This window comes from Ochotona curzoniae, unplaced genomic scaffold (assembly GCF_017591425.1).
Source record: "Ochotona curzoniae isolate NIBS_2020 unplaced genomic scaffold, NIBS_Ocur_1.0 scaffold_3208, whole genome shotgun sequence".
Lineage (NCBI taxonomy): Eukaryota > Metazoa > Chordata > Mammalia > Lagomorpha > Ochotonidae > Ochotona > Ochotona curzoniae.
The window spans coordinates 61,139,735-61,167,674 of record NW_024467106.1 but is presented as its reverse complement, the minus strand read 5'-3'; the positions used below and the strand labels follow the sequence as shown (position 1 = coordinate 61,167,674).

The 27,940-nt window shown below is 54.1% G+C and overlaps 1 protein-coding gene across 1 annotated transcript in view; it reads right to left on the bottom strand.

Moving 5' to 3' along the window:
* Nucleotides 1-27,940, bottom strand: part of WNK2 (WNK lysine deficient protein kinase 2) — a 106,444-nt gene that overhangs the window by 45,323 nt on the left and 33,181 nt on the right. The window contains exons 2-10 of the mRNA XM_040963625.1: nt 27,491-27,663; nt 26,407-26,627; nt 19,748-19,905; nt 16,543-16,631; nt 12,926-13,145; nt 4,926-5,217; nt 2,625-2,821; nt 1,097-1,249; nt 349-540 (exon numbers count right to left, since the gene is read on the bottom strand). Of these exons, the coding sequence (XP_040819559.1) occupies nt 349-540; nt 1,097-1,249; nt 2,625-2,821; nt 4,926-5,217; nt 12,926-13,145; nt 16,543-16,631; nt 19,748-19,905; nt 26,407-26,627; nt 27,491-27,663 (1,695 nt within the window). The remainder of the gene's footprint in view (nt 1-348; nt 541-1,096; nt 1,250-2,624; nt 2,822-4,925; nt 5,218-12,925; nt 13,146-16,542; nt 16,632-19,747; nt 19,906-26,406; nt 26,628-27,490; nt 27,664-27,940) is intronic.

Sequence of the window (27,940 nt, the reverse complement as noted above, 5' to 3'; positions counted from 1 at the left end):
TACTGCAGCAGCCTGGACATAACACACTTAGCTCATGCCCCGAAAGGGTCAAGACGAGGCAGGAGGGGTCAGAGGGGATCACAGAAGTCTGAAGCTTTGGAGTGTTTGGATTGGGACAGTCAGGCCAGAAGACTGCTTTCCGCTCCCACGCCCAAAACCGCATCAGCCTGCTCCCCTGACACGAACAAAGGCAAACAGGACCCAAACTCACTGGAGGTTCCCTGTATAAGCAAAGCCTCTGGGACCCCCCTTACCCATCTTCCCCAGCCACTGGCTAAGGTGACACTCCTACACCATGCGGCCTCCCAGCAGCAGTGCCCTCTGGCCCGCCCCCACCAACCCAGGTACCTGTGGAGGAACTTGAGCGAGTGGCTGCAGGGCTGGCGGGGGCATCTGCAGGGGCTTCAGCTGAGCAGGAGCCACCACCTGGGAGGTGGGAGCCAGGTACGGAGGCAGATGGGAGGCTACAGGCTGCAGAGGGGCCACGGGCTGCGGGGTGAGGACCTGCGGCAGGGGCGCCGGCTGGGCCAGTGGAGGAGGCTGTAGGACAAAGGGGCCACAGACCACTGGCCTGCTGAGGCAGGAGGCACTCCGTGTGCACAGACACAGGGGGATGCATAATGACCCTCGCAGTGCAAGCCCACACTCACCAGCAGCACATCCACACTTGCACAGTCACACATACACACACAGATTCACATACCCTCTGGCTTAGCATCAGTTGTGCAAATCCACAGCTGTGCCCACATGCCTACATGTTCACACTAGCACTTACATACCTGCATGTGCGCACAATGACACAGGCGCGCGTGCACACACCCACCCACCTCCCACCATTGAGCCTGTAGCCAGCGACATGAAGATCTGGCAGAAAAGCTCTGAACCCTCCGTGTATGGGACCTATTTATGAACTGCAGGTGTGTGAACACAACACACTACATGCACACACAGCCTGTTGGGAGACTGAGAAAAGGGACCTGCACAGATGCTCATGAAGCTTCACCCTGGACCACAGAGCTGACAACCTGCCCCTAGGACCTGAATGGTGTACGACACTCACCTGTTGCCCAGGAGGGACTGGCTGTCCAGGGGGCACTGGCTGGCCAGGAGGTGCTGTCTGGGCAGGGCCCGTGGGCACGGGAGTGCTGGATGGTGGCAGCACAGGTGGGAAGCTCATCGCCGGCTCCGGGAAAGGCTGGAGGAGCTGAGGGTGGGCAGGGGCTGGGATGGGACCCACCGACAGGCCAGGCTGTGGAAAGGCAGGACACACTCAGTGGCCGCCCTGGGTTTTGTCCCCTCATCCCTGAACCCGGCCCCTGCCAGGACCCTGTTCCCAGGGATTTCAGCACAAGTCGGGCATGGCAACACCACAGCATTATCGCCAGCAACGAGAACCAGCCCAGCCAGAAGCCTCCGCCCATGCTCAGGTGTCTCCACGACCAGGAACCATCACCCTGGGGCAGCAAAAAGCCATCCCTCACAGGGGCGCCTGCTCTTGCTCTGAGCTGCATCTGGCTGTGTTCTGTGAAAGGAACAAAACTGCCCAAGTCTGGGGGACCAGGTGGCAGGGGGCAGACCAAGCCAATAGCTCTGGCTGCTTCTCCAAGGGACTTCATCAGTGAAGGCAGGGGCATGGTGGGCAGCTGGCAGGACCAAGTGTCCAGCAGAACCTCGGTCAAGGAGAGGCCTTAGCGGTGTGAGGGAGTGAGAACCACAGTGGGGCAAAGAACTGGCTGGGAGAGGCTCTTTAGGGAGTGGTGTAGACAGAGCCCACCCTTGCAGGGGTCAGCTTCTCCCTCTGAGGACTTCCTGTCCTGGGAACTAGGGATTAGGAAGTGAACGCTGACTGTTTTATTGCAAAAAAAAAAAAAAAAAAGAAAAAAGAAAAGAAAAGAAAAACCCCGTGTGAGCATTCAGCCAGGGGTTAAAACGCTTGCCTCCTATCCACAGCACAGCACCTGGGTTCCATGCTCAGTTCTGGCTAGCGACCCCATCTGCCTGCTAATGCAGTTCCCGTCACCCACACGGAGACCTGCACTGCGTTCCTGGCTCGCGACTTTAGACCCCAACCAGCGCTTGTTGAATCGGAAACCTAGGGAGGGATCCAGCAGATGGCAGTATCTGTCTGTCTCTGGCTTTCTAATTAGATGGATAAATGTACATGTTTAGACTGGCTTCCCGCTTGGAAACAAACATCAAGACACTGAAACTGAGTCTCAGGCTTTGCTGCAAACAAAGATGTGCTTCTGCCACCTTTGGGACAATTGGAGATGACATCTTAGGCCAACTCTGGGTGCCGGGAAGTGGCCTGTTGCTGCCGTATGCACTAGTACCTGCTCAAGGGTCAGGCAGGGCCAGCCCTCCCACATCTCAACCCCAGGAACGGTTAGTCTCTGTTCCCGACTGCTTTTCTTACGGGAGGTCTCAAGGAATATGTCAGGGTCCACCGTTCCCTAGTTCCTGGAAAAGATCTTGGGGTCCCTGGGGTCTGTTCTTGAAGGTCTCGCAGGCAAGGTGACCATCAGCCAGCCAGGGTCTCTTTCACCCCGACCACAGCTGGTCCAGACTGGGCAACCTCAAGGCCCTGCACATGTCACTGAGGTGGGGTTAGCTCTGGGACTCACCGTGGCCGTGGGTGGCTGGAAGGATCCCAGCAAGGGCAGGCTGGGTGGGAGGCCGGGTCCCTCGCTCACTGGAGGGCTGCACACACAGGGGGCTGAGGGTGCTGTATCCATGAGGGAGCCGAGCACCATGCTCTGCTGGCTGCTCTGCGAGTCCGAGTACACCGTGGAGCCCTGGCCGCTGTCGAAGGTGCTGTCCGCTGCAAGGGACACAGGCAAGGCTGAGAGAGGGCACTGCACGGGGGCAGATCTGGGCTTGGCTGCCAAATGAACTGGATCATCTTTGCAGATTTCATAAATGACATCGCTTGTTGTCTAAATAGCCACTTCAGAACAGTGCGGGGGGTGGGAGGCGGGGCGCAGCTGCTCCACCTTAACGTGACCCAGCATCGGGCAGCACAAAGGCCAGGGCGGGCATAGCTCACCCACAGACTCCATCATCCCATTCAGTGCACAGCCTGCACGGAGGGAGAGATGCTATCGAACTCCTCAACAACAGAGGGACAAGCTAGGACACAGCTGACGGCTTAACTGAGAAATAGCACCACTCTTCTAGCACAGGGCTCTTGAGATGCCAACTACCTTGACTGGGGCAAAAGGCCAGACAGGGAGCCAGGGCACAGATCAGACCTACCATGACCGGACGGAGAAGCCTCGAGAAGGGCTGCAGCACCAGGTGGGAGGCCTTCAAGGCAGAAGCAGCCCCGAGTGCCCGCAGGTCACACAGGCGGCAGGCAGGAACCTGGGGCCCATGGGCACACCTCACCACCTCAGGCCTGGAGCTCTCCCTGCATGGCCAGGCCCGTGTGACAAGCAGAAGCCTGCCTGAAGAGGCACTTTCAGATCCCGCAAGTCACAGAAGCCACCTCTGAGTGCCAGCTGCTTTTCAAACTAGTGACTTAACAAACTACAGGGGAGATCTTGTAGGCTGCATAATTTTTTCCAGGGACTGACTGGAACTTACTTAACCTAAAAAGGAATGCAGAGATTAATTCTGCAAAACCAATTAGACAATTATCTCTGATTTATAATGAGCCAGCTGGTCATCTGCACAGTCATTTCCACTCAGGCAGGGAGGGGCTGCATGGACAGACCTGGCAGGCTTGAAGTATGAGACACTGTTTCCATTGTGAGTGTCCTTATTCCTCAGATAATGAAAGATGAAATTTAGGAAGCATTTTTGGACTTTCTCACAAACCATGCTGTTGCACGACATGGACCACTTGCAGTGAGAGACGCACAAGAGTGGAAGCATGGAAAGGTGTACTCTGGTGAATGTGCGTGTTTGATGGCCTTGCTCCATGGACCTGCTGTGAACCCCATCAGCTCACCATGAATCATGGTCAGCGTTATGGGACACTGCAGGGCCACTTAGGAGAAGGAGGACAGAAGGGTCAACAGTATGTGGGGTGTGTATCTAATGTTTTAGGTTTATCAAAACATGGAGTAGCGATGCAGCCATCACCCCAAAGTGAGGGCTGTCGATTTGAATTGCCACAGCTCCCAAGAAAGAACGCTTAGCTATTCTCAGGACCAACGAAGGTGATCAATCATGCCTCAGTCTATCCATACGGGAAGACTTTCAGGCGGGCCTGGAGGGATTCTGCTCCAGGCTCCAGCCCCTCTGCCTGGGCCCAAAGACATGAGCAGGACACTGAGATGGGGATGACGCCAGCGGGAAGCACAGGTCAGGACGACAGGCCCCACCTCTGTCCAGCAGGCGCCCCTTTGGTGCAGCAGCCGCAGCCACCTCGCGTGCCCCTCACCCCCATCTTCTCCCCAGACAGGATCAGGACTGGGACCCAAGTCCACAACAGAGTGCTTGGGGCCAAACCTGCTCCCATCAGACCCTGTAGGCTACAGGTACATTCATCCCAATCTCTCTCAAGCCAGATTTCAATGAGCCTTAAATCCCCCTGATAAGGGATGGCTGGAAGCCGGGACCAAGTTCCTAATCCCCAAAGCACACCTCACATCCAGACCCCTCAGGATGGGCTCGGGATTCAGGCCCCACGCTGGTCCTAATCAACCTGTAGCAATCCTCCACCAACCCCATCCTTCCAGATGCACCTGCTTGCAAGGTTGATGATGTGCCTGGGTAACCAAGGATGGGTGCCCATCGCAATGCCAGAGTCCCCGGGAACCCTGGGCCTGTAGCAATGACCAACTCATAAGGACAGCATGGAGTTCCATCCTGCCTGCCTTATGAAACCTTCCAATAAAAGGGAGAGACCTTCCTGGAGTTTGGATGTGGGTGTTGGAGGAAGGTGCAGGGCTGCCACAGCGTCCCACTCTAGTACTCACAGGCCAGGGAGGTGGCGCTGGCTGGCAGCGTGGGAGGCACGAGGTGCTGATCGGCCTCTGGCTCCTCGGGGCCTGGCAGCCCTGGCGGCCCAGCCTGCGCGTGGTAGGTCACTTGAACCTGCAGGGGCACCGGAGGAGCCTTGGCCTTGTCGGGGCTGCCCGAGTCCCGTGGCTCCCGTGACTGCAATGCAGGCCAGATCCTCTCCCGCCGCCACTGAATCAGGGCCACACGGTCACGGATGGACTTGGCCACAATCTTCACATCGCTCTCGTGGAAAAATCCAGACTCAATCTGCAAAAAAATAAAGTCATGGAGTCAGCATCCCAGACACCACTCATACTGCCCTCCGAGGCCCACCACTGACAGACACCCAACAGCATGTGTGTCAAGAGGTCCCACTAGTGGAGTCCTTTGGCAAGGATAGCCCTTAACTAAAGTAGCTTCTTTTAGAAAGCTCCCATCATCTCAGGACCATCACAGGCCCTCGCTGACCAAAATCTGCACACTCCAGCTACTGGGGCTGCATGCAAATGTCCATGGCAGGTACTAGTAGCCTTCTAGGCCCCAACCTGGTACCTCCACAGAAAACCTCAAGCAGCTCAGCTGCCAGTCCTGGGCACTTTGACGCCCAATCCAAGCTTACTGCAGTGCTCAGGAACAGGGGGAAAAGGGGTGCTGGAGGGCAGGGCTGTGCTCAGAATCCTGAGTCGTCTTAGAGACTGGGGGCTTTTCGGGGATGGGGAGACACCCAAGTTGTAAACACATTCAGGAGGTGCTTTCCTGCACTTGGCAGGAGTATACCCAGGGTGAAGGGGTCCCATGCCTGCCAAATCCTAAAATGGATTCTCTACAAAAGATCCAAGAGCATCAGTAAAACAGCCCTGTGACTCCAGTACATGTCAGGAGCTCAGAGGCTAGTAAGTGTGTATGGCTGACCAAGCAAGAGCATATTAGCAAGAGGCACAGCCAGCTCCTCCAATGTAGAAAGCAACCTGTGGTGTTGGCCGGGAATCAGAACCATCAACGAGGACATAAACCATACAGACTGACCACGTGAGCTTTGGCTACCAACATACATGCCACACGTGTCCTATGAGCTCTGTGTACCCCCAACACCCCATAGGAAACCAGTGCAGCTTGGAGGGAAGGGCACAGCTTAGGCCCAGGCAGGCACAGGGCCAAGAATGAACAAGACAGCAAGGAGATGTGCAGGGTTACAATGGGTCCTGCAGACACATGGAACCAGAGGCAGGGCCTCCCACTGGAAAATCTAGCACAGTCGGATATCAGGCGAGCAGGCAGATCGTGAGGGTTAAAGGATGTACCCATGGGCCAGGCGCGATAGTGCAGTATATCAAGTCTTCACCTTGAATGTGCCGAGATTCCATATGGGCACCGATTCTAATCCCGGCAGCCCCGCTTCCCATCCAGTTCCCTGCATGTGGCCTAGGAAGGCAGTTGAAGACAGCCCAAAGCCTTGAGATCCTGCACCCATGTGGGAGACCTGGAAAAAGTTCCTGGCTCCAGGCTCTTGGCTTCAGATTGGCTCAGCTGCAGCCATTGTGGCTGCTTAGGGAGTGAACCATTGGATGCAATATCTTCCTCTCTGTCTGCCTCCTCTCTGTATATCTGACTTCGCAATAAAAAAAAAAAAAAAATACATAAACCTTAAAAAAAGAAAGAAAAAAGGATGCACCCATAAGTCCCAAGGAATTTTTGCATGCTGTGGGGGGAGGTGTGGGAGGAATGCAAACCGACTACAAGAGTCCAAGGGGATGGGGTGTCCCTGCTGCTTGGGAGGTGGAAGGACTGTGGGTGGGTATGACAGCTCGCTCTCTCCCCATCCCACTGCATTTCTGTCTCAGCCTCTTTCTCTCCAGGATCCTGGGCTATGGGAGAAACTGTAGCAGAAACTGGAACTGGGGTCTTGGCCATGAGACCCGAATCAGCTCTTAGTGTATTGTAAAAGGGGCCCTAACCTCAGAGTATTTCAAGTGCTGCATTTGGGGATGCTTTGTCAGGAAGCAGCACACCCTGAGGCTAAAACCCATCAGACACCTTGATGGAAACCAGGATAGCTGCAATTCGCAAGCATCACACATCAGCCACAGCAGGTGGAGATGACACACCGGCTCCCAGCCCTCAGCGTGTCTCCTCTGCAACGGACAGAACCTGCACCGCCAGTCACGACCAACAAGAACGCAGTGCCTTCTTTGCGAGTCCTGGAAAGACCACAGCCCAGGAGTGACCTGCCCCAGCAGGAACCCAAGGACGGGTATTTGGCACTGGGGCTAAGACACCACTTGGGATTGGTGTATCCCACATGGCAGAGTTTAAGTCCTGCCTCTCAGCTTCCAATTCCAGCTTCCTTGCTGATGCACACCCTGGAAGGCAGCAGGTGATGGCTCTGGCCCCTGCATCTATGACATCCAGACAAGACAGGCACACGGTGTTCTGGCTCCCAGCTTCAGCCTGGACTACTACTGGGGCCAACTACAGAGTGAGGCAGAGCATGCAAGGTTGCTTTCTAACATAATGAACACTAAATACATAAATTAAGTAGAAGAAGGGGCCCGAGCTCTCCTGAGGGTCAGGCCACAGAAGACAGAGGGACTCCAGGGCCAAGGGGACGCCTGACCCTGTTGTAGTGCCCTTGCTGTGATGGTGTTGCCGGGGATTTGAGACAAGAGGGCAGAGATGTTTGGCTTGTGCTTTCGATGCTGAATGCTGCATGCAGCTGTGCAGGAAAATGGCCCAGTTTGTAGAAAAAGAACATAAAAATACTCAGCACACGTGGCACCATGTCAGCAACTCACCCTCAGAGAGAGGAAGAGACACAGAGACAAAGCAATGAGAGATCCCCAACCTACCGGTTCACTCCCTAAAGGGCCACAATGGCTGGGACTGGGCCAGAATGAAGCCAGGAGCTTTGCCCAGGTCGCCCCGCTGGGTGCCCTCGGGCCATCCACCACTGCTCTCCCATGTGCGTTAGCAGGGAGCTGGGTCAGAGTGGAGCAGGCAGGTCCTGACTGGTGCCAGCACTATAGGCAGCAGTACAACATACTACAGCAGAACGTCAGCCCCAGGAATGCTTCTCTAATGGATCGGCAAGCTTGTGATTGTTTCAAAACACAATTCCCTTCCGCAGAATAAAGTCCCTTCTTGGCAGTGACCTAGGCTGAGGCCTCCCTGTTACAGACAAAGGCAGGAGCAGCCTGGGTACACGGCTGGACAAGCAGTCAGTAGAGGAATGGTCAGAGGTGAACATAGGCCAGTTCATCCATAAGCCCCGCTGGTAGTGCCACCAGCCCTCCTGGAAAACTAGCGAGCAACACTTACACTTGGCCCTCAGCATAGGAATGGACTTATCCCAGGGAACCCTACAGACCAACACTCATCCACAGGAGACCCAGCAGGCAAGTGGAATATTAACAAGAGAGGCCCCCATCCAGCAGGCAATGCTCCTGACGTGGACACCTGGGGACAGGTGTGCGCAGACAGTGGTCATGTTGCCAAGACCACTGCTACGGGACGAGGTGAGCTGAGGTCACACCAAAGCTGGCACCCCATCTATCTCTGCCCAGGCACAGCTACCCTGACCAGACATTGCTCATGCTAACACTCCCCCCAACGATGGGACATTTCTGCAGAGCCCACAGCCTGCCACCTACTTTCCCCCAGGTCTGTCTGCACAGCACCAAGCCCTCCCTCCAAGGTGTTCACCTTCCCAACAGGGAAGCACGGGGTCACACCCTGCACCACACTGGGAGTATCCCCTCCCCAACTGCAGTATGGGAAAAGTGTTAAGGACTGCAGCCGGTGATGGTAGAAGTCTCTTTGAAGTCTCGCTTCATTGCTCCTTCTCCTCTCTTGTATACTCTTTCCCCACATTCTAATTTAGCTAGGGTATTGGGTACAGATGAGTCCAATTAATCTGCGTGTTTTTAGCTACAGGCCCAGTTCCTGTTCCTGCCCATCCCAACCAGCACTAATCAACTCCTCAGCCCACAACACTTAGGTATTCACTCCTGCCCACCTGTGACTTACCTATCAACTGAGAGGGGATGGCATTGCATTGCTGTGTAACCACCCCCTCACAAGCCCCTTTAAAAGGCCCGTGAGAAGTGGGGGCTCACTCTCTTTCTGGTCAGGTGTTTCTGTTACTCTGGCACCTCGACTCTTGGCTGACCCAGGACAGGTAATCCCCTGAGCATGGTCCCTGTGTACTGCTTAGATGGGACAATGGATATAGCAATGTTGTTCTGGTCTGTGTACTATCAGGAGGTACAGGGGAGGTGAGGCCTAGCAGTAGTGGAATGTGGGCAGAGAAGCCAGGGAAAGGTGACTGTCTGCAGCTTTGTAAGTGTGTCCAGGTTATTCGTTGCATGTCTCTTAGACATTTGATGCATATTGTTGGGGAAGCTGGGACATAGGTCTTCAGCTTAACGGATGGACTTTAGGGTAATGACCATTTGTTCCTCCTGGGGCTATGATTGGTTGGATTATGTTTGGTTGGATTATGTTTGGTTGGATTGCCATATGGGCTTGTGATTTCCTATTTCTAGTGTGCTCTATTATCACCAAGCTTGGTTAATAAAGACTCCTTAATAAACCTTAGACATGTCTGGTGTGATCTCGCTAGCACTATAACAAAAGGAAGGGTCATGACATCTGAACACCTCTGAAACTGGGCCTCGCGAGCTACCCCAGGGGTCTGACAACCTGAGGTCACTTCAGATCAGATGTAGGGACCCCACAAAACTGCACTTAGTCACATTCTCTGAGCTTTCTCCACCATCCCTGCTGAGACCCCCACTTGGCCCCACCAGCCCCTGGGCCTGGGGATCAGCTGCTGTCCCTCTTCAGCCTCATCCCACTCAAGGCCTTATCTGGACCCCCAAACATCCCTTACTCATCATGTTTGTTTTTTTTTTTTTTTTTAAGAGCAGGAGTGGCTTCAGGGGGCTGGCATCTGACAGGCATCAATTCAAAACCCCTGGAAAGCAGCAGAAAGTGCTTGGGCCTCTGCGTACATGTGCGAGACCTTGAAGAAGATTCTGGCTCCTGGCTTCATTCTGGCCCAGCCCTAGCCACTGTGGCCTTTTGAGGAATGAGTTAGCAGGCAAAAGATCTGTTTCTCTAACTCTGCCTTTTAAGTAAATTTAAAAACAATTTTTTTTTTAAAGATTTGTTAAAGAGTGGCCACATGCTATGGGAATGATGGGCAGCAAGGCTCCTCCAGCCCAGGTCCAGGTGTGCGGGGGCATCAGGACCCACTGAGATGAGCTCTAAGGGCCAGGGCAGGAGGGCCAGGGCAGAACCTGGAAAGGCCTCCTGAGATCCCGCAGAAGGGCTTGTATCACCGAGGCTGCTGGGAGGTGAGAAGAGAGTAGAGATGGTTGGAGATAGTCTCCTAGAGAACAAAGCCCTTCACAGGACCAGGCAGCCCCCAGAGTTCAGCCTGCTTCCTTTGGGGGGTTACAGGGGTGTTACTGCTGTCCTGTCACTGAACATGAGCCCTATCACTTCTGCCTGGACATCCTGGTCCTTGGTTAGCATATCCCATGTGTGGACAGCCAAGCGCCAGGGGCGGGAATTAGGGACAGTCTCAGCCTGCAGGAGGCCACACACATGCCAAAGATAGACAGGAGTACTTTCTTGTGATGCAGGCGGGGCTGAGACTGGGGAGTCGACCCTGAACACCCTTGGGGTTAAGCAGCTGAATCCAGACTGCAGGCAATAGTCCAGCTATAGCCAAGCGTCCTTCGGTATCTCCTTGCATCGGGATCTGTCTGATCTCTCCCATACCCTAGCGTGGCTCAGCCATTCTGCAGCATCTGACTCCCAGGCTCCTCCTGCCAGGCCAGAGTAGCCCAGCACCAAGCAGGTGCAACCACATTCAGAGAAAGAAGGAAAGAATCTCGCCCCACCTGGCCTTCCAGAGGCAATTCTGCTGCATCCAGTCCTGGACAAAAATATCCACACTCCCTGCAAGGCCACAGCAAGTGTGGCCCTGGTACCTCCTCAATCCCTCAGGTGCTTGTGTACCATCCCCATCCTCCTGCTCTCCACTACCCACAGTCCATCAACAGTAGCCAGTACATGCTCCCCCCAGGGGGATGCTCTTAGTATACAGCTAGCATCAGATGCACATGGCTGCATACCCCCACAACACTGACCACGGAGTGGCACTGAAGGCACAGGAAGGCTGAGCTGCTGGCTAAAAACACCCCCTGTGTACCACAGAGTCCCCAAGAGTCCCAGAGGCTGAGCAGCACAGATCTGCTCCCTTTAGAAGTTTTTGTTCGGGCCAGGGACATGACTGATAGCAAGCCATGTGGGCACAGGCTGGCCTGGGGACACAGTGGCCCCTTGGTAGCACCCAGGGGTGACAGCGCAGCCAGCTCACAGAAGGAGCCCTGTGGAGAAGCTGCCAGTGTGGAGTCCAGCTCGAAAGAAGGACAATGGACCCCAGCCCTTCCCACAAAGTGTGACCACAGCCTGGACACAGGTCTACGGCTCTGTCCTCAGGTCCATGTCCCTCAGGCGGCCAGGTGGGGCCAGAGGCAGCCGTTCCGCTGTCATGAAGAGGCTTTGTGCTCTCTTGCTGGGGGTCAGGGCTACGAGGTTTTTTCTCAGCACTGATCTCACAGCACAACCAAAACCCCCTACCTGCTGACCTCTTACCCCTTCCAAGGGAACAGGAGGAGCCGAGTCCTCAGGGTGGACAAAACTGAGGGCTCACACCCTTCCCCGTATATCCCTCAGGCTTCAGTATCCCCACCTGCACAGAGTGGCTTCCCTAACTCCCTCCAGGGACTCACTGCACCTGCTCCCCATTCTGGGAAACATACAGGCACCACCTTCAGCAGATGGGGCAAAGGATGCAGACGCTGGAGGGAAGCCACAATGAGGTTTTGCAGCAAGCTGCGAGCATGCTACTGCCATTCTCCCATTTATTTCACCTGCAACAGCCTCACCAGACACTTTGTGCTCTGCCCATTTCAGGGCCAGTCTCATGTTTGTTCATCCAGTAGACTGATTTGTGGTTTAAAATGGACCATCTTTGTCACCACTGACATGGACAGCTGAGTCTCTCTCACACCCCACCCAGGTGACCAGAGCAGCCCCTGTCCATCTATACTATACTCCCATCTATACTCCAGCCACCACCTGTGCAAGTCAGACCCCCTCAATTCAGCAAATGAGTCCCACCTGCACCCCACTTTAACAGCACCCCCGATGGTAGCTCTGTCTAGCAGAATGTGCGAGTTGCCATCTTGGACAGCAGAGCCCCAGGAAATTGAGTCTTCCACTCAGGGCTCTCCATGTCCATCACAGCCCTGCCCGCCCACCACAGACTCCAAGCAATGATCACTTCCCTCATTTGGTGCTGAATATCCCTTCTCTGAATTGCTGCGGAACAGCTGGGCATAGGAGGCCTGTGACTTCCCAAATACAGAACATGTGCCTAGACTTTGCCAGCCGAGAACCCCCTAAACCGAAGAGGTGCAATGTTCCCAGTTAAGGGCAGCCTCTCCTCTCACCCTGGCCCGCACCTAATTCTCCCTTCCCTCACCAGTGGCCGTTGGCTCCACTTCCTGTCTCTCCCCCAAGTCAGCTGAAGGCCTCCTCTGAGAGGCCCGGTGAATACCTCGGCAGAAGGAGGGCAACAGATGCCCCAGCTCCACTTTCAGACGGAGGTACAGGAGAAGGGAAAGAGCAAGAAGGGGAACAAAGAGAAATGCATGCTTCTTCCTGGAAACACACCAGCACAATGCCCCTGAACTACAGGCACCAAAAGATCCCAAATCAGCCCCAACATAAAGACACAAGCAAAAGAAGTGTCCTCCCAGGGCAGTCCTCCCGTGCAAATTCCTGAGCTCCTCCCGGTTCCATACCTGGGCCCGCCGCAGGCCTATCCCAGCAGGCCTATCCCAGCAGGCCTATCCCAGCAGGCCTATCTTACACAGGCAGCAGCATAAGCCAAGCAAGTTACCATTTCCTGGGCCACCTCCTCAGGAGTCTCCTTCTCCAGGTCAAAGGTGAACTCGATGGCGCCATTGTCCTTGGGCTTGCCCTTCAGCTTCTTGGGGTCTTCCACCCACAGCCTCAGGGCAATGGTGGACTTCCGGCCGTGGTCCTCCTCGGCCAGCTCCACTCTCACGCCCGTGTCCTCCGCAAAGAAAGCGTGGCTCAGCAGGTCCTTGATCTCATACCTGCAGAGAGATAGCGGTCACACACAGGGCACACCTACACGACTTGCCTGCAGGGCACGGGCGGCCACATGGCGCCAGGCTGTGATCTGCACAGCCTTCTCCTTCAGAGGCTGTCTGACTCTACTGCCTGGTGGCAGGCTCTGCCCCGCGGGCAGCTCCCAACATAAGCACTGTATCCCAGAAACCCAGGGGACAACAAGACTGTCACCTGAATAGAGACTTAGAAAGAGTTATTTCTTTGAAAGGAAGATTTTCAAACAGAGCGAAAGGAAGGGAGTAGAAGCCAGAGTAGGAGAGGCTCTCCATCTGCCAATTCACTAATCTAAGTGGCCGCAACAGCCAGGGCTGGACCAGGCCGCAGCCAGGAGCAGATTTTTGTAGTGAGGTAGGCAGCTAGTTGAGGGTCACAGCTTGGAAGCCACGCCCCAAGGTGTCCCCTCCTGCCCACCTGTGATGCTCACCTATCATCACCTGGAACCTGAGAGGGGGCGGTATTATGCTGTTGTGTAACCACTCCCCTCACCAGCCCCTATACAGGATCAGGATAAGCAGGGGCTTGCTCCCTCGGTGTGCTTCTGGCACTCTTGGTCTCCCCAGTACCTGCTTGCTCTCTGGCTTCCGGAGGACAGTCTGACGACAGGTAGCCCCTGAGCATGGCCCCTGTGTGTCTGTATTCCTCACCCTCTGTTCACTGCTTGGGTGGGACAGTAAAGACAACAAAGCTAAGATGCTTTGTTTTTCTAATGTGTGTACTTTCAAGAATTCCAGGAGAGGTGAGGCCTAGCAGTAGTGGAATGGGGGCAGAGAAGCCAGGGAAAGGTGAATGTATTGCAGCTCTGTAAGTGTACCCAGGCTATTCGTTGTATCTCTCTTAGGATACCTTATATTGTTGGGGAAGCTGGGACATAGGTCATCAGCGTAACGGATGGACTTCAGGGTAATGACCATTCATTTTTCTTGGGGTTATGACTGATTGCATTGCCAGATCGACTTGTAATTTGCTATTTCTTTAGTGGGCCCTGTTCTCACCAAGCTTGGATAATAGAGACGCCTTAATAAACCTTAGACTTGTCTGGAATGATCGTGCTTGCACCCTGCAATAATTTCTTCCAGGTCTCCCACATGGGTGCCATGACTCAAGCCCTTGGGTCATCTTCTGATGCCTTCCTAGGCACATCAGCAGGGAAACGGACCAGAAATGTAGTACTTGAAACTCAAACCAGCACCCACATGGGATGCCAGCACTGCAGAAGGAGGCTTCATCTGCTGTACCACAGGGTTGGCTCCCACCTGAATGGAGCCTCCCTAAACCTTGTTTAAGACTTCTTTTCTGGGCCTGGCATGGAAGCCTAGTCGCTAAAGTCCTCGCCTTGCATGCGCCAGCATCCCATATAAGCATTGGTTCGTGTCCCAGCGGCCCCACTTCCCTTCCAGCTCCCTGCTTGTGGCCTGGGAAAGCAGTTGAGGATGGCCCAAAACCTTGAGACTCTGCACCCACCACATGGGAGACCCAGAAAAAGCCCCAGGCTCTTAGCTTCAGACTGGCATAGCTCTGACCATTGTGGCCACTTGGCGAGTGAATCAATCGGCAGAAGATCTTTCTATCTCTCCTCCTCTCTGTATATCTGAATTTCCTATTAAAGAAAAAATAAAATAAATCTTTTTTAAAAAGACTTATTTTTCTGCCTTGATAAAAACAACATGCTCACTTAATCAGATTCAGTGAAGACAAAAGCGTCCTGGCCCCTCCAGGTTCAGCCCCACTATGTGCCAGGGAGCCCCCAACCCTCAGCAGATGGAGACACCTGCCTCTGGATGAGACTAACATTTCCAGGCAGGTTTCCTACAGGTTGAGAGACTGCTGAGGGGCCCAGTGTGATGACCTAGTGGCTAAGTCATCGCTTTGTACCCACCAGGATCCCAGTTGGGCTCCAGTTCATGTCCCAGCTGCTCTACTTCCCATCCAGCTCCCTGCCTGTGGTCTGGGAAAGCAGCAGAGGACAGCCCAAAGCCTTGGGACCCTCTACCCACCCAGAGGAAGATTCTGGCTTCAGATTGGCTCATCTCCAGCCATTACAGCCACTTGGGGAGTGAATCAGTGGATGGAAGATATCCTTCTCTGCCTCTCCTTCTCTCTGCAAATCTGATTTTACAATAAAAATAAGTAAATCCTGAGACACACAGAGAGAGAGAGAGCAGGTAAGACAGAAAGGGGTGGAGAAGGTATACTGTAAGGCAGAGGTGGCACTGTGCGAGGTCAGCAAGAACCTGCAGTCAGCTAGGAAGACTTCACACCAGGAGCTAAAGCCCAGGCACCAGATACTGCCACGCCCGAGGTCCACGTGGCTTTGCCACCCAAGCACACCCCAGCCTTCCTCTCTCATGAATAGTTACACAGCAAGCCTTACTGTCAGCCTGCCTTCCTCCCACGTCATGGCTGCCAGGTCATCTGTTGGGCCGTGACGTCAGCCAACCACCCCTCATTACTGTCAAGGGTGCTGTGTGGTCACATGGGTTTATGTGTGGGGAAGAGAAATATCCAACCTTTCCAGCTGCACAGGTGGGGCAGCTATGTCTGCTCAGGGGAGTAAAATGGCCTACATGGGGGCCTCGCCATGGCCATGCTGCTCAGACGCACAAAATAGGCAACCTGGAACTCAGCGAAGACACAGGGCGGCTGAGGCCAATCCAGGAGCATGCAAAGGCTTCCTAATGCCCTGGGGATAGACAAGGTCCCCGCTACCCACCTCCTGAGGTTGACCCTTATACCCCTTCCCCAACCACGGAAAGCTGCAAACAAGCCAAGGGGATGAAGGTGGCAAGTCCCAGGCACTTAAATGCCTGTCCCTGGCAAAGGAAAAAACACATCTCCAGAAGCCGACTCCAGAGGACATCATCTGAGGGCTGTCCATCCTGCAGTCACTGTGCCCAAGCACTCAATGTGGCTTGAGTTCTCTGCTCAGGAACAGGCTATATGCATCAGCTGGAGAAAGATCCGGGGCTGGAGTTGGGGCTAAGGTACAACAAGTCAAACTGCCACCTATTGTGCTGGCATCCCAAAGGAGTGCTGGCTTGACTTCCAGCTGCTCCACTTGCGACCCAGCTCCCCTATCAATGCACCTGAGAATACCAATGTAAGGCAGCCCAAGCACCCAGGCCTCTGCACCTATGTGAGAGGCCCAGAGGGAGCTCTAGGCTCTTGGCTTCAGCCTAACCCAGCCCTGGCTGTTGCAGCCAATGAGGAGTGCACCAGCAGATGGGTGATCTCTCTGTGTGTCATTCTGTCTTTTAAATAAATAAATAAGTAGGTAGGTAAGTTAGTAAATAAATAAATAAATAAATAAATCTGCCTTTTAAAAAAAGGTCCAGGACCCAACAGCAACCACTCAGAACTTACCTTTCCTCCTTGTTTTTGCAGATGCACTCTCCAATAATCTCCTTGATTTCTGGATCGTGCACTTTCTCAAAACTGGCCGGCTTGATTCCCTGAGGAGAGAGCCAAGTCACCAAACAACCAGCAATGGCTCCAAGCCATCCGTGCCACCACCCCCTCCTCCAGCCATGATGGAAGGAAACTGGAAAATGGCCAAGTTCAGATCCTGGAAGCTGGCAGCATGGGACACAGCCTCAGAGACACCTGGGGCCTGCTTCTCCCAGCCTAGCGTGCTGGCTAGGAACAGCTCCAAGGCTAGCCTACCAAAATGCAGCGAGCTGGGGTCTGTGAGTTAAGGGTGGAGTTAAGGGAGACTTGAAATGTCACAAAACAGGGAACCCAGCATCTGCATAAGATCTCCTCAAACACCAGACCACACATGGATGGTCAAATATAAGAAGCCATCGTCTCCTCAAACACCAGACCACAGATGCAGGGTCAAATACAACAGTTCACACAGGGCAGTACACAACATGTTGTACGCCACGTATGGCATCCCATCAAAAATTCCCAGGCACAAGGTTTTGCAAAACGTTCACAGAAATGTACTGTCATAAAAATATTATGTGTGGATTTCAAAATTTTTCACATCCACAAAAACTCCTTTTTAATTCCATTTTTCCATTAACTTTTGAAGTCCCCTTGGATGCCAAGAAGCAGAAGCATATGACCCATGACTTGGCAGGAAAATCAGTCCACAGAAATAGATTCAACAGCAAGGGAGAGACATTGCAGAGAGGACTGCTAGAACTCATTATGGCTCTATACATGTACTTAAAGAGACAGGAGCAGACAGAAACAACACTGACAGAGAACCATGTGGAGCCAGAGACGAAAACCCACAGAAGCAGATGGAGGGCTGCAGACAGGAGGGGTAAACCACGGGACCTGCAGCAGAGTGAGAAAGATGGCTGCAAAGGCTCTGTTCTGCTCGCTTTGGAACTCACGATAAAGCAACAGTCCAAGAGGAACACATGAAGCTGGGGTCCCAGAGGGACAGGATGGCAGAGAGAGGGCTGAGAGAAGACACTACGAGACGCTCCCTGAGGCTGTGCCCTGAGTCCCTGGATGCAGCACACCCAAGCCCCATGCTCTACAGTGGACAAGGAGTAAACCGCAAGCGGGGGGGAGGAGGGGGGAGAGACCACAGGACCCCTCTGACTTGCCCCTCACCACCAAGGCCAGTGGTATGGTTCCCTGCCACTTAGCTCAGGCACCCGCTCCCATCCTCATCTCCATAACGACCATCTCCTGGGCAGCAACACACGCTGGGGCTGGTGTCACCTGAGCTGCAGAATTTGATAGCGGGGTTAACACCTCAAATATAGCACTCGGGAGTCTAAGAAAGGTGTTGACCAGAACTTGGATGCAAGTCCTCCCTTCCGTGCCAGCTGCTGCTGGCCTGGAGGCCACAGGAGCAGCCCAGTGATTATGTGGTGGGTTGTGTGTCTCCCACAGAGCAGCCTTCCTTCCCCACACCAGCTCCTTAAGGGGCCAAGGGTGCTAATTGTGGTCACAGCTGCTGGCCAAGGACGAGGCCCGGCAGCTTCCAGGGCAGGGAGGGAACCAGGCAGGTACCAGGCTGAGGACATGAGGCCAGCCTCACTCTGGCCAGCCTTAGTCAAACATCCAGGTGTCCAGAGTGCAGCCCCCTTCCTCCACCCCACCTGACCGTCCCCGTAAGACACAGGTGCTCAACGCAGGGGTGGGGCAGGGTGTATTCCACTGCAGTGTCGCATTTGCTTAGTTTGTTGAGGAGGTGGGAGGGGCTGGGGAGGACAATTAGTTTTAGAGAGTTTTAAGTAACTGAGGGCATCCAATGAGATTCAGCCTTGGAAAGCTTTTGATTTCCTCCTCTTTTTTTTTTTTTTAATAGAAGACATAAAACATGAATTTTCCCAAATAGAAAGAGACGGAGGGAGGAAGGGAAGTGGAAGTATAACCATGGAGCAGGCCCCTGGCACAGGACAGACCTGTACATGAGGAACACAAAGCATTGCCCAGGCTCAGGAGCGATCCAGCCAGCGCCCCGGATCCTGGTGCCAGCCCTGTACCCTGCTGAAAAACCATAGGCCACTGCCCATGGTTCAATCAAGAAGCCCAACTCCCCCTGTCCACTGCAGCCTACCCCAGTGACCCCTCGAGACCTGGCAAATAAACTCCTAAATCTCATTTTCCCCTCTCGCTTCCGCCTACACACCCCACTGCTGCTCTTGCGGTTTGGCGGCCTAGGCCCAGGCCTGGGCTCTGCCTGCTACCTCTAGATCTCAGTGCACACAGGAAGGGCTCAGAGCAATCAAGCAACTGTCATTCTGAATTCATAACCAAAGAAGAGAAACACATACCATATACAGGAGGGCTCAGGCTGAGGCACGGAGCCCTAGCCATGTTCAGGGGTGTGAGACACGGAGCCTGGCCATGCTCAGGGGTGGGAGGTACGGAGCCTAGCCATGTTCAGGGATGTGCTGCAAGTACCTGAATCTGCAGGTGCCTGAGCTGAGCAAGGCAGAGCACTGCCGCCCCGGCTGGACCCAGGGGTGAGGAGAACCTGGGGCTGAAGCCAAGGACCTCCCTGGGGCCTTCCTGGCCCTAGCGTGGGAATTGGCACGGAAAAGCCCAGCTGGCCATCCTGACCGGATGCTCTGTTTGGTTCTCCCACCCAGCGGGGCCGCTACAGAGGAGAGCAAGGCAGGTCTGTTTGTACAGCTGAAGTCATCTCATCAAATAAAACCTCACAGTGACAACAAAACAGGGATTAAGGTTCTAGGGCAGCCCAACGCCAGCAACCTCCTAGAGATGCACTTGGCTAGGGACGAGTATTTGGTGAAAAAGCAAACAGAATGGTTCCAAAATAAAGACGAGGGGGAAGCAGCAACAGACCAGGCACAGGACGCTGAGGACAGGTGGCTAGAGGCCCAGCTGGAGTCCCCACCTCCTCAGCCTCACTTTCAGGGGTGCCTCACTGTACCAAGGGGCAGCAAACCAAGCCCTGCCCACAACAACCCCTTGACTAAGAAGCCACGAGCAACCATCCCTTAAGCCTCATCTTCCTCATCTGTGACACGGCCACCCCCTTCCTTCCCAACACAGTGACTGTGGGGTCTATACAAGCATGTGGCCCCGGAGCCCAGGGCCGCATCCTTATTAACAAGAGCTTGGAGAGACTCACGCAGGTGACCTTCCGGTAGATCTGGGCAGCATTCTGGCACTCTGAGTAGGGGTACTCCGAGGTGGCCATCTCCAGCATGCACATCCCGAAGGCGTAGACATCCACCGACTCATCGTAGTGCTCCTCGTACATCTCAGGGGCCATGAACTCAGGGGTACCTGCGTGAGGAGCAGCAGACACAGGGCTCAGCACCAGCAGCCCCTAGAGAACAGACCGGGTCTCAGGGCTCCTGACAACCCCATGCCCCCAACCCTCTGTCCTGAAGCCCGAGACCCAAGTTGCAAACTTATCATTCCTTCCTTTCTTCCTCTCCTCCCTCCTTCCTCAGTTTGAAAAGGGTGAGTTAGGGAAACAGTGACTTAGATCTTCTTCCAGCCTCTGGTTCAGTTCCTAAATAGTCACAATAGTCAGGGCAGAGCTGGGCAGGACCAAAGCCAGGAGCCTGGGATTTCGTATGGGTCTCCTATGTGCTGGATGGGAAGAGGAGGAGCCAGGACTTGAACAAGTGCCTATGGGATGTTGGTGTCACAGGCAGAGATTTAAAATGCAATTGCACAACACCAACCCCCAGACTTAAAATTTCTTAGAGCAGTAAGTGATTGCCAAATATTGGGCCTAACCCAGAAGATTCATTTGGAAACTTTATTCTTCCTCTTCTTCTCTCATTTTTCTCTACTCCCTCTGCAGAAAGATTTAATGAATACATTCACAAAGAACTGTGTGCTAGGGTCCTCTCCTTGAATGCGCCAGGATCCCATATGGACACCAGTTCTAATCCCGGCAGCCCTGCTTCCCATCCAGCTCCTTGCTTGTGGCCTGGGAAAGCAGTCAAGGACGGTCCAAAGCCTTGGGACCCTGCACCCATGTGGGAGACCTAGAAGAGGGTCCTTGTTCCTGGCTTCTGATCGGTGCAGCACACTTGGGGAGTGAGTTATTGGACAGAAAATCTTTCTCTCTATATATATCTGCCTTTGGAATAAAAATAAATAAATCTTAGAACAACAACAAAAAAAAAAACTGTGTGTATTTGGCGCTGGTGCAGTGGCACATATGGCTAATTGTCCACCTGTGGTGTCAGGATCCCTTTTGGGAGCCCGTTCACATCCAGGCTGCTCCCCTTCCCATCCAGCTCCCTGGCCTGGGAAAGCAGTGAAGCATGGACCAAAGCCTTGGGACCATGCAACCGTGTGGGAGACCTGGAAGACGCTCCTGGCTTCAGATTGGCTGAGCTCTGATTACTGCCACCATTTGGGGGAAAAAAAAAAACAAAGGATTAAAGATCTTTATTTCTGTCTTTCTCCCCTGTAAATCTGATCTGTCTTTCCAATAAAAATAAATAAATCTTTAGGGAAAAAAATTATTTGCTTGTAAAAGTTCTGGGTGGTGAGGGAGAAGGAAGACAGAAAGAGGTCTTCAGTCTGCTGGTTCACTGCATTTATTGTTTGGCCATTGCACCAGGCCCAAAATAATTATTTTAAAATGTATATGAACACACAAACATTGAGAAAACATGGTTTAAGGCATTCTATAAGCTATTTACATAAAATCAATTAAACAAAAATGGCTCGTTCCAGGCCGAAGTTAGTTCCTGGGACCTCATGACTTTGAGGCCAGTGACCAGCCCACAGCCCTGCTCCCTGCCCAAAAGGTGGAGGTGCTGACTCCTAGGCAACAAGGCCCACACCCAGTACACACCCTGACTTCTGTGTCTCTAAGGCAAGGGTGAAGAACCCTTCTTCTGTCAAGGCCATCTGGATATTTATAACATCACTCGCAAGCCATATGAAATTATCAGCTCAATTAGCCTGCTGGTGCTGTGATCTAGCAGTTAAAAGCCTATGATGTCGGGCCTGGCAGCGTGGCCTAGCTGCTAAGGTCCTCGCCTTGAATGCGCCAGGATCCCATATGGGCACCAGTTCTAATCCTAGCAGCTCCACTTCACATCCACCTCCCTGCTTGAGCCCTGGGAAAGCAGTCAAGGACGGCCCAAAGCCTTGGGACCCTGCACCTGCGTGGGAGACCTGGAAGAAGTTCCTGGCTCCTGGCTTCGGACCAGCATAGCATCGGCCGTTGCGCTCACTTGGGGAGTGAATCATCGGATGGAAGATCTTCCTCTCTCTGTCTCTCCTCCTCTCTGTATATCTGAGTTTGTAATAAAAATAAGTAACTCTTTTAAAAAAAAAAAGCTTATGATGTCAACACCCCCACTGCATCCTGGTATGAGTCTAGGCTGTTTCGCTTCTGATCCACCTCCCTGCTGGTGCAGCTGGGAAAGCAGCAGCAGATCCCTGCCACCAATGTGGGAGACCCAGACGGAATTCCAGGCATCCGCCTGGCCCACCCCAGGTGGTAGCAGTCATCTGGTGAGGGACTCAGCAGATGGAAGATCACTCACTCATGCCCTCTCTCTGTGTAACGCTTCCTTTCATACGAATAATTTTTTTTTAATTTGCTTTGATTTATTGAAATTAGAATCCTGATGTGATTGACTTGGCAGGGCCAGATCAAATGACTGCATGGGGCCTCATACAGCCCACGTGGATGCTCACTCCCCCTCTCCGGAAGGACAGACATAGCTGGGGAAAAAGCATCCCCGTGTGAGGTCCCACAGAAGTGTTAGCATGGGAACTGCGCATGTCCTATAAGCATAGAGTGCAAGCCCACATCTACACAGGGAATCCCTGCGTCATGCAGTTACTATTGCCTTAGTATAACATATACAATCCAGGATAACAGGTGCTCACAGCCCTTCCATGCAGCATCACATGGCCAGAGGCCATTTGGGAGGCATGCCACAGCTATTCTCTACCAAAGTCAGCTCACACCTTTCAGCTTCTCTACAAGAAGCTCTCATCTCAACATCACAGAGACTTTCCTATGGGAGATAGGTCCCATGCACCTGCTGAGCACAATGCAGAGAACGGGAGCAGAGATTTCAACATGACCACTTTAAAAGTATTTGTAGGGCCTGGTGGCGTGGCCTAGCGGCTAAGGTCCTTGCCTTGAACGCGCCAGGATCCCATATGGGCGCCGGTTCTAATCCCAGCAGCTCCACTTCCCATCCAGCTCCCTGCTTGTGGCTTGGGAGAGCAGTTGAGGACGGCCCAAAGCCTTGGGACCCTGCACCCATGTGGGATACCCGGAAGAAGTTCCTGGATCCTGGCTTCGGGATCGGCATAGCATCGGCCGTTGCGGCTCACTTGGGGGAGTGAACCATCGGACGGAAGATCTTCCTCTCTGGCTCTCCTCCTCTGTGTATATCGGACTTTCCAATAAATAAATAAATCTTTTTTTTAAAAAAAAAGTATTTGTGGATCCTGGAAGATTCTCAGCCTTTTTCTTTTTTTTTTTTTTTTTTTTTAAGATTTATATATTGGAAAGGCAGCTATACAGAAACACAGTCAGAGAGAAAGACCTTCTGTCGGCTGGTTCAAACCCCAAGTGCCACAACAGCTGGAGCTGAGCCGATCTAAAGCCAAGAGCCAGGAGCTTCTTTCAGATCTCCCCCACAGGTGCAGGGTTCCAAGACCTTGGGCCATCCTCTACTGCTTTCCCAGGTCCCAGCAGGGAGCTGGATGTGAAGTGGAGCAGCTGGATATGAACTGGCACCCATATGGGATCCTGGCGCATGCAAGGCGAGGACTTTAGCCATTAGACTACTGTGCCAGTGTTTTATTTTTTTAATACAGGCACTAACCAGCACAAAGTGGTATATGTAAGTTCCCAGATGAGCCTACAGAACCCTGGAGAGTCTGTCAGAACCAATGGGACTGCATGGCACTGGGCCACCTTGCCCTGGAAGTGCTTTTCTTCAAGGTCTTGCATTTTTTTCTGTTGCACTGGCAGCTTTTAAACATCTAAAGTTTCTCTCCTCCAAGTTTGCCACAGGATAGGAAATGCACTGCTCAGGCAGGGGCTGGAAGTGAATGGCAGGAAGGCCACACACACAGACACAGCCTGTGCCACAGTTCAGGGCTGAGGGAAGCACCTGCTCCCAGGCCCTGGAGTGCCTCAGGATGCACCCAGAAACTACTCCAAGGGGCTCCTCAGGGCTGCACAGGCCTGAATCACCTCGGCCACTGAGGAGTGTTGCCAGGGTTTCCTCACGCAACACCCTTAGGTGTCTGATACTTCTCTGGTCCAGACCCAGCCCATCAGACATGGGAGGACCCCTCCCCAACCCCTTCTGTAAGGTCAGACACAGTTCTGCTGCAACAACTTCTCTGCTGCTTTTAAGACAAGCAGTGGTCCAGTCCTTTGGAGCTAAGGGACCCTGTAGCAGGCATAGAGTCCCTACTGCCTGGGTGGGGAGTGGGATATGCGAGGAACCCACTCTAGCCTGGCATTAAAATAACCCCGGTGCCTGTGAAACCCACTCCACATGAGCCTGTGTCTGCTTCAGGGTCTGTAATAAAATAAAAACTTCCTCTACGGAAGTCAAACACTTCCAAGCCATAACTAGCCTGGAGAACTGGGTCAAAGTCAAACCAACCCAGGTGGCTCATCCGTCCTCTCCCCCAGCAGGCAGGGCCCACCTTTTGTCTTCTTCCGGGAAGGTGGGGTGGGGGAGGTGAGCAGGGCCTGCTTGGGGACCCTGACACCTGCTAAAGGCCTTCAGTGCTGATCAAGCACCAGCCTTTTCCCCTTGGTAAGATATACCCAGCCTACCACCAGTGTGAGGCTTCCTCGAATAACCACTCTCGGTTCCCATAGCTCCCTTGCTCAGCTTACTCTCCAGCAGCCCCAGTTCCATCCCTGCCGCCTCTCAGCTCTTCCTGCACAGCTGTCTGCCCCAGCCACGCATAGCCTGTGGGCAAGGACCTTCTCTACCTCCTTCCTATCCCTCAAGGCCTGGTCCAGGCCCAGCCCAGCACACACAAACCATCTAGATGCACCCAGGAAGCTTTGAGATCCAGGGAGGCACACAGGTGTGTCAACACTTGGAATCAGGTCAGAACAAGGGATAGTGGCCATGGAGCTGATTCTGACAACAGCACCCAAGGGAGCACGGGCGTATCATATCCTCTGATGGGGTTCCAGCAGCCCAGGGAGCTGGGCCAGATCTGAAGTGCAAAGTGAACCCTCACAGCTCTGCGGAGCTCCAAGGGCTCGCTGGGCACCCCAGACACAAGTCAGCAAAGTGGTTGCCTCCCAAGAACAGGACGGCTGGTGGCCTGAGGCCATGACATGGACAGAACCAGAGACCCAGAAGCCAATGTTCTCCCAGGGTAGACACCCTGCAGGAGGCCTGTGCCAACTGCTGATCGGATCCCCGCCATCAGATTCAGGGGGAGCCAGTCGGGCCTGCAGCCCAGCATTGGCAGACTCCTGAGCAGAGGCAGCAGGGCATGCTTCCCTAACTGCAACTTTTGGGGTCCATGGACAAGCCTAGATTAGTGTTAACAGGGACACCCTAGAGAACCAGGCCCCCATGGGAGTGCAGAGCCTTGCTAACCCTACTGGAAAACCTCAGCCTCTGCCCCAGCATCATGAAGTCCCAGCCAGGAAGCCCAGGGCCTGAGTGATACCATTTGAGGCAGGTGGCCTGAGTGGCTCTCTCGGCCACCTGATCTGAGCCGCAAACTGCCCAGAGCTTGGAGCCAAGGTGCTGGCTCCCCACCCTGGGCCCCTGCAGGCCTAAGCATTCACCCTCCCCTGACCCCATCAGGGAAACTGAGGCATGGGTCAACCCTTGCCCTCCTCTGGCCCAGCTTCCCCTTCTTCCAAGGCAGCTGCTCCACCCCAGGAATCATGGTACAACCCCCACCTCAAGCAAAGCAGTTGTCTCTCTGGGCCTTGTTTTCCCTAACACCATCAACATCTCAAGCTCCCAGATCAGCTGCCCAGGCCTGTTAGTGGGAAGCCATCCCACTGGGGGCACAGAGTCCCAGTCTCAGTTCCCATGAGATTCTATTCGGGCCTGGCCCTGTACTGGCTAGTATCTCCCAGGCATCTTGACCCCCTCCAAGTAGCCGCTCCGCAAGCATTCAAAGTCACAAGGACCCACCTGGGACCTGGGGGGACATTGAGCAGCCTATACACCAGAGGTGGGCATAGTAACATGAAAGCCCTCTACCCTGCAAGCAGCTTCCAGCCAGCTGCCCCAAGACACAAGGAATCTCCTCCCCAAAAGGTTAGTCTAAGCAAGAGAGGCCAACACGCTCAGCAAACTGAATAGCCCCGTGCCACCTCCTCACCCCATCACAGGCATAACACCTTTCCGGGTGCTCCCCAGTGTGTCACTTCTTTGGCTCCCTAATCTAGAATATCCCTTCCCTGCCCACTGAGACCAACTGTGTGTCACTTGTCATAATATTCTCCAGTTCCTCTGTGGCTAGGGCCTGCTTCCCCATCCCAAGTAGCCACAGCACTCACAGCACTCACCCACACCCTGGGTAAGGTGGCTCATCTTGCCTACCACAGATCACCCAGGACTGAGTCGGGGCAGAAGCAGAGTCGCCCATCCAGTCCCAAGCAGGTCCAGCAACTGTGCCAGCTGAACCACCAGCGGCTAGGGGAGTGGCTTACGTGCCTGGCCACACACTGTCCACCATGTCTCCTTCCCCATGTCTGACCCAGATTCTCTCTGCCCCCTCCCCAGTCCCTGCTCAGCCAAGACCCTGGGAGCCTCGGGGCTCCGGCAGTAGACACAGGCTCACCTATCACACTTTTGGCGAACGATGCTCTCTTGAGAGTGGCCAGGCCCAAGTCGCCAATCTTCACGGAGCCGGTGGGCCCAGTGATAAAGATGTTGTCGCACTTGAGGTCCCGATGGATGATGGGTGGCGTCCGCGTGTGCAGGAACAGCAAGCCCTTGAGGATCTGCCGGCACCAGCTGCGGAGCACCTTGGGTTTCATCACCTTGAACCGCTTCAGGTACCTGTGTGGCAGGACACAGCTAACAGTGTGGGTGTGGCTCCCAGGAATGGCCTCGCCCATGTACACAGGGGATGGCCCGGGGACACATGCTAGCGAAGGTAACACAGAGACCTGGACAGGTCTGAGCACACACAGTGGAGGCCGGGACCACAAGCAAGCACCCCTTGCTTCCTCCGCATGCAGCACCTCCTTAACTAACGCTCAGGCCAGCCCTGAGTTGAGCCCAGGCCTGGAAGGGCATGAGAGGCCAACTCAGAAGTCACAGTAGTGGGGAGAGAGAGGGCCAGGGCCAACTGGACAAGTGGAGTCATAGGTTAAGAAGACCAAGCCACCTGTGTGACTGCTAGGAGCTGCAGGGATAGTCAAGTGGGCAAGGCTCCGAATGGGGTTCTCCCCTTGCAGTGTGGCTGATGGCTGACTCCCCTTGCAGTGTGGCTGATGGCTGATTCAGGTGGAGCCAGGGTGTGGTTAGCCAGTAGGGAAGCCTAGTTGACTGCCTACATTCCCCTAGGTGGTAGGCTCAGCCTGAATAGCTGCCTGCTCCACAGCCTGCAAACCCCAGGAGCCTTCTCCCCCTGAGGGAAACCACCTTCTAACATCCCATCCTAGAGGGCCTGGTGAGGACAGCATCCTGGCCATCTCTGCGAGATGAACATTTTTGGCACAGGAGGCCAGATTGTGCCAGAAGCTGGCCAGGGTCAGTCAGTCATTTCGATGTGGTTCTTCTGACTCGGCTTCCAAGTCCTAGGTAGGGGACACTTCCTTGAGGTGACAGACAGCTGTCCCACAGCCCAGGATCTCAGCCAGTCCCAGCTTGCCCCGTTAGCAGCCACCCACGCCAGCCCACAGAGCAGGGGCACTTACGTCTTCAGCGTCCCTGAGGTCATCAGTTCAGTCACCAGTACAATGCACCGCTTGCCCTTGGCGCTGGACTCCCAGAAATCGTAGAAGCGCACAATGTTGGGGTGCTGCAGGCCTTTCAACATCTCTGCCTCCTCCTTGAAGCGCTGCCGCTCTAGCTTGGTGAGCTTCCGGTCCTGCAGCAGGACACACGTGCACCAAGTGGGTGGTGCTTGCAGAGCCCAGGACCTCTGGCCGTTTTCTCGCTCCTTACGGAGAGCCTCACAGAGGCAGAGGACTGAGGCTCAGCAAAGAACAGGGAGGTTTCACCCTAGGCCTCCCTCTCTGTGACGCACCAACCACACAGCAGGAACACAGATGTCCCCAAAACCCACAGGGCACAGAAGCCGCTCAAAGGAGACCATCCAAGGACACTCAGCTACCAGCCCCAGAGCGTTGGCCCCCAGGAGCACA